General features: G+C 45.6%; 1 protein-coding gene across 1 annotated transcript in view; it reads left to right on the top strand.

Moving 5' to 3' along the window:
• Positions 1–310: 310 nt before the first annotated feature.
• TNN (tenascin N) overlaps positions 311–12,805 on the top strand; it is a gene marked incomplete at its 5' end in the record, with an annotated part of 47,903 nt that continues 35,408 nt past the window's right edge. The window contains 4 exons of the mRNA XM_083509827.1: positions 311–364; positions 725–1,076; positions 1,909–2,280; positions 12,344–12,607. Of these exons, the coding sequence (XP_083365953.1) occupies positions 311–364; positions 725–1,076; positions 1,909–2,280; positions 12,344–12,607 (1,042 nt within the window). The remainder of the gene's footprint in view (positions 365–724; positions 1,077–1,908; positions 2,281–12,343; positions 12,608–12,805) is intronic.

A 12,805-nucleotide genomic window follows, 5' to 3' on the forward strand; every position in this document is an offset into this window, starting at 1 on the left:
GTCAAATTAACATTGTCATTTCTTTCTGGACTTCCTTCAGCCCGCCCGTAAATCTTCCGCAATAAAAATCAAATATACACATTGCCTAGTTTGTATTGTCGTTACACATTCCTCTTCCTCTATTTTCCTTAAACAATACCTCTTAGTCTTTCACAGTGCTTCTCTGAATCCCCTTAACGTTATTTGACCTTTACTAATATATTCCAGGTAATCTACATATTTCCCCCAATCCTTGATAAACTTTTGGTCTCTTAAGACAAAGCTCTAAATTTAAAGTAGCATTTAATCGCCACTTGGTAACTGGCCCACAATGTCCTTCTGGAACATTGTTCATCTGAAGCATCTGAATGCATCTCATCAGATGGTAAGTTGGAAACTCTAACCCAAAAATTGCTCCACACATGTAGTAATATGGTTTGTCAAGGAAGGGGTTTAGTTAGGATAGCCTTCAGCCTATGTGCCAATGAGAGTTCAACTGTCTGCACGGTTGGATTGCCCAGGAAAAGCTATGTTGCATGACTTTACTCCATGTGTAGATCAGCTGTCAGACCGTGAATTCCCAGAAAAGGGCTGTCTGGATGATACCTTTCCTGGAGTATTTGCTTTCATAATAACACTACCTTTGCTCTTTCCAAATTAGCCTTACTCATTTCGTAGTATTAACAGAAACAAGATGATCTTTTGGAATTTCCTTCTGGGGTTTCTGCTGCACTGCCCTCTCCAGGGAGCTCTGGCACAGCTGCCGACTCAACCGGAAAACTGCTCTGGCAAAAGTCAGATCTCCTTCAGTCACTCATACAAGATTGACGTGCCCAAGTCCTCTCAGATCAAAGTGGATTCAGACCCACGTCCCCTCCAAGATGACAGTCACACACTGCTGTCGACTGGTGAAATGCAGGAGGGCGAGGAGCAAAATATTATATTCAGGCACAACATTCGTCTGCAGACTCCCAAAGGTGACTGTGAACTCCTAGGCCAGCTCAAGGCTTTGTTGGAAAGGCTGGAGAAGATAGAGTTGGAAGTGCGACATCTGAGGGGCATCTGTGCTCCTCAGAGGTGCTGTGGCAGAGCCCAAGGTAAGAACCATGTGTGATGAGCACAACTTGTGACTGGTTAAGTCAAATGCAGCCCACTAGTTATGTTTTATGGCCTTTTGGGTGGTTGACAATCTCCCCCCACTCCATGTTTTTGCAGCCTTAGGCAAGCAGTAAAGTCAAAAGACTTGTTGAACTCTCATATGTGTGTCGGATGGATTCAGCTTACTGCGGCACAGTTTTTGTTCTGGAACAGTGGGCTTTCATGGTATAGCGTCTGCCATGCACTTTTAACTTCCCTCAAAGTGTACAAAATACACAGGATTTCTCTTTCAGGGTACTATACCCAATATAGGCCCTGATATAAAGGGGGAAATCCTCACAAGTAAGGTAAAGGTAAAGGGACCACTGACCATTAGGTCCAGTCGCAGACGACTCTGGGGTTGCAGCGCTCATCTCGCTTTACTGGCCGAGGGAACCGGCGTTTGTCCACACACAGCTTCTGGGTCATGTGGCCAGCATGACTAAGCCACTTCTGGCGAACCAGAGCAGTGCACGGAAATGCCATTTACCTTCCTGCTGGAGTGGTACCTATTTATCTACTTGCACTTTGACATGCTTTTGAACTGCTAGGTTGGCAGGAGAAAGGACCAAGCAACGGGAGCTCACCCCGTCGCAGGGATTCAAACCGCCGACCTTCTGATCAGCAAGCCCTAGGCTCTGTGGTTTAGACCACAGCGCCACCAGCATATAGCAATTGGTAACTCCATGGTTGTGCTCTTACTAGGATGCTTTTTGTGTTCGTTGTCTTTCTAGTTTTGGCTCTTTTGTCTCCCTTATTGCTTCTTGTGGTTCTATCTCTCATGTTGGGCAGAAGTTTCATCCTGCAGCGGCCACGGAGTTTTCATCCAAGAGATTTGTGCCTGCAACTGTGATGAAGGCTGGGAAGGCCAGGACTGCTCCCGCCCTACCTGCCCAGGAAACTGCAATGGTAACGGGCGCTGTGTTGGTGGCCGATGCATCTGCAATGCACGTTATGCTGGCGAGGATTGCAGCCGGCTCCTGTGTCCTGAGAATTGCAGTGGAAACGGGCTCTGTGTGAATGGCGTATGTCACTGCTACAAGGAGTTCATTGGTGAGGACTGCAGTGAGAAGAGGTGCCCCAACGACTGCAGTGGGAATGGATATTGTGACACTGGCGAGTGTTACTGTGAGGACGGCTTCATTGGGCTCGACTGCTCTAAAGGTAAGACACACACGCTTTTTTGGATGGAGGCACATAAGGAAGGAGAGGTAGAAGATCACTTTTTATCATATAATTTAGTGCAGGGGTTGGCAGCCTAAGGCCCATGGGCTGGAAGTGGCCCACGGATGCCATTTCACTGGCCCAGAAGCCACCCCTGAACCAAGCCTCCCTCTTGGTGAGTCCCCACGCACTGCGCTAAACCGGCACAGTGCAGCATGGGGACTCTCTTCTGTGGCTCCGGAAAAGCTTCTGTGCATGCCCAGATGCCAGAAATCGCGTCTGTGCATGTCCGCAGCACCAGAAATCGCTTTTGCGCATGCCCAGACACAGAAAATTGTTTCCGGGCAGGCACGATTTTCAGTGTCTGAGCATGTGCAGAAGCGGTTTCTGGCGCCGTGGACATGTACAGACATGATTCCCAGCATCATGCTGCGCCGGCCCGGCCCATGGAGTATCTCCATGGCAGTGATCTGGCCCGTTCCCGGTAAGCCTTGTCTACCCCTGATTTAGTGGGAGCCTTTAAGAATCGAGACACCCCATATCTGCAAAGCCCTGTTGCGTTGTGATGCCGTGATAGGAATATGATTGGAAGCGCACCATCACAATCCATTAGGAACAGTGAATTCCATTCTCCAAGGGCTGGTTTTGATATAGCCATCCATGCATATGAAGCAGGCTTGGGGGAACCTGAAGGTTTGACGAAATATGTAAAACATTAACCCCCCCAGCAAACACCCCCCCCCCAGGTAAGGGGAACCCTTTCCCCTAAACCAGGCATATGACTGGGCATGTTCAGTGGGATGATGGTTTACCATTGGAGGGGAAATGGAAAGGAGAGACTTGGATCCTGAACTGAAGCTCTGCACAGGGCAACGTTTTTGTTGTGGGTCCCACTCACCACTTCTTACAAAATGAAGCAAAACCCAGATTTGGCAATTCAGGATAAGCGATGGAAAATGTTCACAGCATATGTTGCACATTGATATGAAAAATTCATGTTGTGCACAGTGTGGAATTGGGTTTTGGTGCTGGATTAATTTGTTTTATGTTAATAAAAATTAACTTTAATGTACATATTATGAACAGCCTTGGTTAGGCACAACACTTTGTAGAGATCCTATTATGTTCTAGGCTGACTGCTTACCAGTTATGCATATTACTTTTCATTAACTCCATATTAATATGAGGAATATTTGTTGTAAGATTGGTGTGTGTGGAATAAAGAGAGAGATAAACCAGAAACACAGAAATCAAGACTCCACATTAAGAGCAGTAAATTAACAAAGCAACAAGGATCTCTTTGCCATAGCAATATTTTTGGATTGGGGTGGGCTGAGTGATGCAGAGAGCTGATTAGCCAGAGAACAGGAGATTGGCAGAAATGCCTCCAGGAGCCCCTCTAAATTCAAATGGAAGTATCGTATAAAATGTATGGGGGGCAGGAAAGAGTATGCAGCTTTGAGAGTTGGGGGATATATATATATTCCCCCAACTCTCAAAGCTGCATAGCAAGCAAATTATATATATATATATATATATATATTTGATTACTATTCTTTGACAGAGGGATTCTTTTGACAGAGGGATGCGGGTGGTGCTGTGGGTTAAACCACAGAGCCTAGGACTTGCCGATCAGAAGGTCGGCGGTTCGAATCCTCATGACGGGGTGACCTCCCGTTGCTCAGTACCAGCTCCTGCCAACCTAGCAGTTCGAAAGCACGTCAGAGTGCAAGTAGATAAATAGGTACCGCTCCGGCGGGAAGGTAAACGGCATTTCCGTGTGCTGCTCTGGTTCGCCAGAAGCAGCTTAGTCAATCAATATCTTTATTCGACCGATAGTCAGAATTAAAACATTACACAATAATTATAAACTATAAACTATAACATCATGGGAGGTACATAAGTAAGGTAGGGCCACAGTACTAGACCTCTCACAGATAACCCACATCAAGGCATTCAGTTATACGTTTCCGACACTTGAGTGCCAGGAAAAGAAATTTAGCCACTGACAAGGTTGTTTTCCCAGAAGACTTATTTAGCAGATATGCTGTCTGCTTTCCTCTTTGTTGGGAACTGAGCTGGGTTAAGTATGGAGTTATAAGATACTGTCTTAAATCGTTGTAGAAGGGACAGCTCAATAAAATGTGCTCTGTGGATTCTACCTCACCCAATGCACAGTGGCATAATCTCTGGTCATATGGGACTCCTCCATATCTTCCCTTCAGGACCGCCGAGTCAAGAACATTCAGCCTAGCCGCAGTAAATAGTCTGCGGTATTCCACGTAGTGGATATCCGCCAGGTAGCGAGCTGGAGCAGCCCGATACAACTGCTCCCCCAGAAACAACCCAGGTTTCACACGGGCTATGTCCTCCTGTCTGGCAATATCCCTTAATCTTTGCGCGATCACCGCCTTTGCGTGGCTGTACGTCATGGACTCTATATAAAGGGAGGACAACCCGCACTTCTGCACTTCCTCCACTATCTCCCCTTCCCATGGAGATTTAAAGTTATCCCTCAGAATCAAGGGGGCCAAACCCACCGGTCTGAAACAGAGCTTGAGCCATAGCCATAACTTCGCTTTCAGGGCCACATACCTAAAGGCTTGACAACCGGTTTCCAGTCTCATGATCGCGCCTGCCACCGAGGGGGGGATCCTGAGTATGGCCCTGAGGAATTGGGTTTGGATAGATTCCAATTTTTCAAAATCCCTACGTGAGCCCAAGGCAATGCCCACCAGCAGAAGAGGGAGGACTTTCATTTTAAAGAGTCGTAAGGCAACATTGACAGTTTGTGCCTGTTTCTTGGAGTACAGGGTTCTAATCATCAGGGCTGCTTTGGATGCGTTCGAGGCTATGTATTCTCTGTGCGCCAGGAAGGACCTATTTGATCTTACAACCTGACCCAGGTACTTGAAGCAACTGACCTGCTCTAAAGGAGTACCATTAATTGACCATAAATTAGGTTTCGGTCGAGCAGCAAAGACCATTATTTTGGTCTTGGCATAATTTAATTGGAGCTCGTGTTGGGTCTCATATTCATGAAGAGCTCGAAGCATCCTCCTTAATCCGATGGGGGAGGTAGCTAATAGGGCGGCATCGTCCGCATACAGTAGGACATTTAAGGCTCGTCCTGCCAGTTTTGGTGGATGGAAATCAGCATTTGCCATGTGCACCACTAGCGAATTAATATAGAAGTTAAACAGAGCAGGGGCAAGCAAACAGCCCTGTCTTACCCCCCTAGTGGTGGCAACCGGATTGGAGACTAGCCCCTTACTATCTATCCTAATCCTCAAGAGGGTATTTGTATGCAAATTAATAATCAGCAAGAGAAGGCGGCGGTCGATAGATGTCGCAGCCAATTTTGTCCATAGCTGGTTCCTGGGGATTAGATCAAAGGCCTGCTTAAAGTCTATAAAGGCGACGTGGAGGGCTTTTAGGCCATTGCCAGCGTACTTGGTGGCCAAGTGATTTAGGATTAAGATTTGGTCTGTTGTTGATCTTCCGGGGCGGAAACCCGCCTGTTCCTCTGCGATGATATTGTTGCTTTCCATCCAGGTCGTTAATTTGTTAAGTAGAAATCTTGAATAGATCTTCCCGATAACATTTAGCAGGCTAATTGGTCTAAAATTGGCCGGGTCTGTGCGCGGCCCTTTCTTGTGAATTAACACAATCAGTGCAGAGTTCCAGCTTGGAGGAAATTGTGCTGTTTTGTTTATATAAGTAAAAAGAGCTGCTAGGGGTGGACACCACCAATCCTTATTGGCTTTAATAACATCTATGGAAATAAGATCGTCTCCGGGTGCCTTGCCCGCCTCAAATTGGCCTATAAGTGCTTCCACTTCAGAGCAGGTAACAGGATCCCACTCTGGCAAGGGGGCCAAATCTAACCTTCCTCCGCTGGCTGCGTGAGCTGCATATAAAATGGAGAAGAAGCTTTCCCAGGTGTCAGCTGAAATTTGGGGTTCTATCCTTGACAACGGTCTACCCAGGTATCTGGAAATTTGGTGCCAAAAGGAGGAGGGATTTCTATCTTCTGCAGCTTTTAGAAGGTTCTTCCAATCATTTCTTTCTGCCGCACGCTTCTTTTCCTTTAATAGTGCTTTATACCTTCTCTTGAGGTTCATAAGGTGACTGCTAGGTGCGGAGTCATTTGATGCCCTATATGCCAAGAATTCATTATATAGGTTGTTCTTGAAGTGCCTACATTCCTCGTCAAACCACTTTTTATGAGAGAAATGGTTACTATTCATTACCGGGGTCTTAGCCAACGAAGGTTTTAGCAGTTCTACTAAATTGTCATATATTGGCAGTGGCTCAACTGCCTGGATAAGGGAGTCCCTTGTCTCTTGCAGTTGGTCAGACCAGAGGAGTTCATTTATCCGTTGAGCCATATTGTCGGTCCATTTTAAGGCAGTGGGCCTCATCTGAAGCTGGTTATTTGTAATAGGCACACAGGAATAGGTAGCCAATTCTCCATCCAGGGTCAGAGAAAGTTCTAATGGAAAGTGGTCACTTTCCAGCCTCGTTACCACCCTAAAGTTGGAAATTTTGGGAATTAGGTCTACTGATGTCCAGATAAAGTCTATGGTAGAGGCACGGGAGCCTGACCAGAAAGTAAATTCGGCAGGGTAATCAGAACTGAGAGCTCCGTTTAAAAGGTGAAAATTAAGAGCCATCAAAGTTTGTCTACATTTAAAACCTGCATATGTAGAAACACTGTCTTTAAAATTCCTGGGTAAAAGGTCTGAGGTTAAAATGGGTAGTGAGGGATATTTATTATATTTAGCAAATAATGATTTATCAGAGTGAGACAATCGGCCATTGAAATCTCCTGCAACTAGGAAGGTGGCTTCAGGATATTTCTCTAGGAGAGTTTCAAGAGTCTGTTGAATTTCCCTCCATCTTTGGTCCACCAGGTTTTTCTTATAGATTGGGTGCAAATAAACATTAATCACCACAAACTCTTCCTCCGCTGTTTGTAGCTTTACACCCAGCATGGATGACGACTGGATGTCGATTTGTTCCACCTGCAGGTTTAAGGCCAAAGAAACTAGGGTAGCCAACCCACCTTGTGGTCTGCCAGGTGATAGTAAATTCTGTTGTGCATTCAGGTAGAAGCCCTTATACCCTGATAGGGAGAAGCCCTCACAAGCCCAGGTCTCTTGCAGCAAAAGAATATGACTGCCTTTTATGTAGGCGACAAAGGATGGATCCATCAGCTTAGGTTTAATGCCAGCTACATTCCAGGATAAGAAAGTAAGTAATCTCCTGGTCACCCCTTCGAGTCATGCTGGGCCTTGCGGAACCAGCACGGCAGAATCCACCCGGGAATGCATGTGGCGAGGGGGGACAATAGGCTGGAAGAAGGAAGTAATTGTAGCTTGCTTACAAGGCAATTTCCGAGCACCACTTACCGCAGCAGCAGCCATGGATTGAGGCTTAATTATTGGTAGCTGCAGGGATGGATTCTGGTGCACAGGAGTATCACTTAACGACAGGTCCATAGACTCTACATTTAAAGTATGCTCTAAGATTGAGGGGGGTGGGCCTTTTGGATCTGCAGATGCTGTAGGGAACATGCAGTGTAAGGCAGGTGGAAGGCATCCTTTTCGGTTTGCCTCCAAAAGAGCATCCAGTCTTGCCACAGCTTCCGAGTTTGACCAGAGGGTTGTCGAATCTTCCACTGTATCCTGCCCGGACTTGACATCCCGAGGCCGTGCACAGCCAGGTTGCAGATCAAAGGTCGTTAAAGCAGGTACCACTTGGGCTTGTGTAGACTGATCTACAATTGGGGAGGAATTCATCTTATTTACATGAGCATGATCTTCTGAGTTACGGAGACAGAGTAGCAACTCGTCCAATCTGTCTGTTATCTCAGTCCGCTCCAGTTTTGGCAATTGGGAGAAGGATAGAAGTAACTCACGCTCCGTAGAATTCTCCAGATGTATAGCCTTTGTCAGTGGAGGCAGGGGGGCGTCAATCCAGCTGATTAGGTCTGCGGCCAGGGGAGTTGGGGTCGTGGCAATTGGCGGACCCTCAGACTTATCTGCTTTCTTTTTGAACAAGCAGTTTGGTAAGAGGGGGCAGATCTTGGTATTGGTAAAGACTCTTGTAGCAAGGATTCCATAGTTAATTAGAAGGCTTCTTGAGGACATAATAAGTGCAGGGAGCTTTTTAGTTTTAAAGGAGAGCAGCACTCTCTGCCTCTGAGGTCTGCTGCTAATATGATCAATATGCTTCAGGTCGATAGAGCTAGGGGTTACCCTCAGAAGCTCCGCTAGGTGTCTCCTTATATCACTCTTATAATGCCAGTTTATCACCTTGCCTCTAAAGGGGCAAACCGTTAGGCAGATTTTGGTAGCTTGCAGCAGCAGTTTGTGAGGAGGTGCAGAGTGTTGTTCCTTCTTATTTTGCTCACCTTGCTCACTTTTCTGATTGCCAGCAGCTTGAGGAGTTATACAGGAGGTATGAGGTAAAACGGGTGCTCTGGGCATTTGTAAGGGCTTCATCTCAGGTGGTACATCAGGGGAACTGTCTTTACCTGGTAGGGATACAAGCGAGATAATCTTCTCCAAGGATCCTCGGATGTCTTTTATGTATTTAAAGATGTAGTCCACTGTTCTAGCAACCAGGTCTAAAGTAGTCGAGTGTTCAAATAGTATCTCGTCAATGCAGCTTTCACGGGCTCTAGTGCAAACATTCGAGTGGATGCCAGTATTATTGTTGCTTGAAGGTTTAGTAGGCAGGTTATCAAAAGGTTCTTTCACACTGGGTTCCTCATCATTCATCTCTGCTAGCAGTGTGAAAGAGTTTGAAACCGGGATATTAAAAATATCCTTTGTACTTTCAGATTCACTAATTTTCGTTTGTTTAGCAAGAGGCAGGCATCTCAGTTCCTCTGTGTCGTCTATATCTCTGGAATCTCTGGTACGTTTCCCAGTTCCTCTCCCACAAGCAGGGCTGTATAGTTGCTTAGTCATTTCACTCTTCATGCAACCGCCTCAGTTTCAAGGTTAATGGTTGTCTCCCCGATAGAAAAAGGCGTCCTCCTACTTACTAATTTAAAACTAAGACTAAAAACTAAAGTTAAAAGACTAAAAACTAAAAACTAAAGTTAAAAGATAAAAGTTAAAAGGTTTCTATACTCATTAAAACAATGTTAAAAGATAAATCAAGGAGCTCACACTCACGCTGACTAAGTGCCGTTCGCCATCTTGGTTTGTATGAAGCAGCTTAGTCATGCTGGCCACATGACCCGGAAGCTGTACGCCGGCTCCCTCGGCCAATAAAGTGAGATGAGTGCCGCAACCCCAGAGTCAGTCACGACTGGACCTAATGGTCAGGGATCCCTTTACCTTTACCTTTTACCTCTTTGACAGATATGTGCCCCTATTGCTCTAGCACAAGAGCCTCCACTTGGTTTTAGAGACAAGAAACAAGGCTCTTGTTAATGTGGGGTCTGAGAGATGAGTTGCTTGTTTCCAACCATTAGACACGGATATGTCAGAGGACATAGGACATAACTGAAGTCCCATAGGTCCTTGGTGTTCTGAGAAGTAGGTGGAGACCAAATAATTGGAATTATGACTTGGCTCATTTCTGGTTTAATCATACTGGACACAGCTTAGAGCCCACTGGACGGTCTGCTATATTTGATATGTTGTTGGTGATGCCCAGGTTGTTGGTCCAGGCACTAATTGCCGAACTGGTAGAAGTGGCCTAAGTAGCAAGCCTAAGGTTGCAGTCTGTCCTGAGCAAACCCATCCACCCTCCCCGGAGGCAGACACACAATTGGAAGTTTATTTCTTTATTGGCAAAGCACTCAATTATAATCAGCTCCCAAGGTGCAAGAATCACATGCACTGCTCCTGCTAAAATAACTAGCTGAGCACCTCCTTCTTTTCTGATCCCAGCAGTTGGAGAAACTGTGCGCCATGCCTCCTCCAGCCCATGTAAACCCCCACTTCTGACGTGGTGCCCTCAAGCAACCAGGGACTTCTCCTGCACGGCATCATCTGCTGCTCCCTCCTTGTCCCTCCTTGTCCTTGGAGACAGTGGGTGAGGGGACAGAGGAGATTCTCTGGGACCATCTCTTTCACCTGTGTGCCCCCTGCAGCTCCCCCCCGTCTCCTTTCCTCCTGCCTTGGAGTGCCCAACCTGTCCCCCACCTCACAGGTGACACAAGAACCATGCAAATCAGTGGCCCCTTTCTCTGGATCATCTGCCCCTCCGCCCAACCTTTGGTGTTGTCCTCCCTGTCCTTAACTCAGTATTGCACCAATTGGGTCAACCAAGAACAACCTGGGCAACAAAGAGGGGAGGCTCAGAGAGGAGACACGAGAGCACAACTAGATACCATGGCCATGGGGCTCAATTGCAGAGATGTGAGGAAGGTGATTAAAAGTGCTGCATGGATGGGCAGTAGCGGGGGTGGGGGGTGGGGGGGAGTTGAACTCATGTGTTTGCATTCCATACTGTATTTGGTTATTTTTCACTCAAATGTGGTTCCAGTCTGTCTCAGAGTGGCTATGATAAGCAGTTTTGGGGCAGAAGCAGTGTAGTTCAGCTACCCTGCCCTGCCTGCTGCCTTTGCCGTCTTGTAAATCCTCCTCGCCACCATTTTAAAAGGATTCAGTGACACAAATCCAAGTTTGGCCCCAAACTATTTTTCTTCTTTCCTCCTCCATCCTGTTCATCTATGAAAACAACTCTTTCTGCATTGTCTCCACTTCTTGCCTCACTACATTCAAAGCTTCTGCACGTTCCTTTAAAGGTTGGGAGCGATGCCTTGTCCAAACTTGTAAAACCTACCTGTAACATGAACTGAGGAATGGGCAAAGTCTCCTCTTTGCATGAACACTATAACTGCAAACAGTGACTGAGGAATTTGTAAGTTTAGGCAATGCTAACATTTAACGGGCAGTAATGAAAAGGGGAAATAAGAAACCCAATTTGTTTCAAGGGAAAATCTCACCCATGAATGCAAATTAAAATTATTTATCATTCTACTTGATGTCATGATCATTACCTAAGCAATTGTTTTTTGTGCCAAATGTGTTAAATTATTGCCATTGTAGATAACATTTGAAATTCCCCATGCCACAGAATAACCATTAATTTATCACCAGGAATAAGGAAAATATATTACATTTTAGGCACTATTTTGTGTGTGCAAACTAGGAGCTGTAGCCAGACTGTAAAACAGTTAAAAGTAGCATCTTGATCATCTACCTGTTCTTGCAATGCCAGGCTTGGCTTGATGAGATGAGAGAATGGCAGAAAGCCAGGAACAGTAATGTGTTTACAATATACACATACTGTATGTGTGATTTGTTGGTAATTGCTTCAGTATCAACCACCAAGAGATGTTTCGAGACTGATTTTTTTGCTGTTAGCTCAGATCTCAAATACTGGCATTGTCTTCAGTTGTAGTCATAACAGCAGAACTTAAGTTGTGGTCACAGCTCTGCATTCATACTGCAAAAGCTCCAAAGCAATGACGTTGACTACTGCTTTATTGTGACTTCAAATTACGGTGCCATTTACAAAATTATGGAGTTGGTGGCCAAGACATTTAACCAAGTGGGCTGGCAATACAAAAGCATGTAAAGTTAAGGTTGTGTTGTCAACGCTCCAGCCTATAGCATCATGAACTAAACCACAGGGTTGTAGTAATGCACACGGATGATCACACACACATTACTAGCTTCTGGCTTACCTTGCATTTTCTTCTTTGTGTGTGTGTATGCATTTTGAAAAATCTATATAACCTCCGTAATTTGCTAATAGAAAATGAAAACACTGGGAGATCCAATGATTGATCTCCCACATTTTATCTATTTTTGCATGAGGATGTGGGAAAACTGAGAGTGCAGCTTAAGAGTTGCTAGATTTTACTAGACTGCAAACCCTCATTTCACCTTCTGACTCACAAAGCCAACTTGGCACACTGTTCCTATTAATGAATGTAATACGGTGACAGTCTACAGCACTGGGGAATATACTCTTGTTGAACTCACTATTTCATCCCTTTGATTGATGATGCCCTCGTCTCCCCCTCCAGTGCTAGCTCCCCAGAATGCACGAGTCCTCAAGACCACAGAAGATTCCGTGGCCATTGGCTGGGATCAGGTGGTGGATGTGGATGGTTATCTCATCAGCTACTTTCCTGTTGGGTATGAAGCCTCTGTGAAGCAAGTGCGAGTGTCCAAAGATCAAACCACCTATGAGATTCTGGGTCTTCTTCCTGGCACAAAGTATATCATTACTCTCCGCAATGTAAAGAAGGGGATTGCCAGTGACCCAGAACTCCTGCAAGCCAGCACAGGTAAGAACACTAAAACCAGTCCTAAATTATGTGGTGCTTGGTTCACACCAGCAGATTGCAAAGGGAAAACTTTGAAAAAGCGCTTCAATTCAGGCATGACTCCAACCTTGCTTAAAGATTGCTATGATTTTGATGCGGTGTTGAAATTTACACATTATGATTGGCGATTAGCTGACAAACTACAGCTGAAAACTATGG

Source organism: Podarcis liolepis, assembly GCF_965112155.1.
Source record: "Podarcis liolepis genome assembly, chromosome: 6".
Classification (NCBI taxonomy): domain Eukaryota; kingdom Metazoa; phylum Chordata; class Lepidosauria; order Squamata; family Lacertidae; genus Podarcis; species Podarcis liolepis.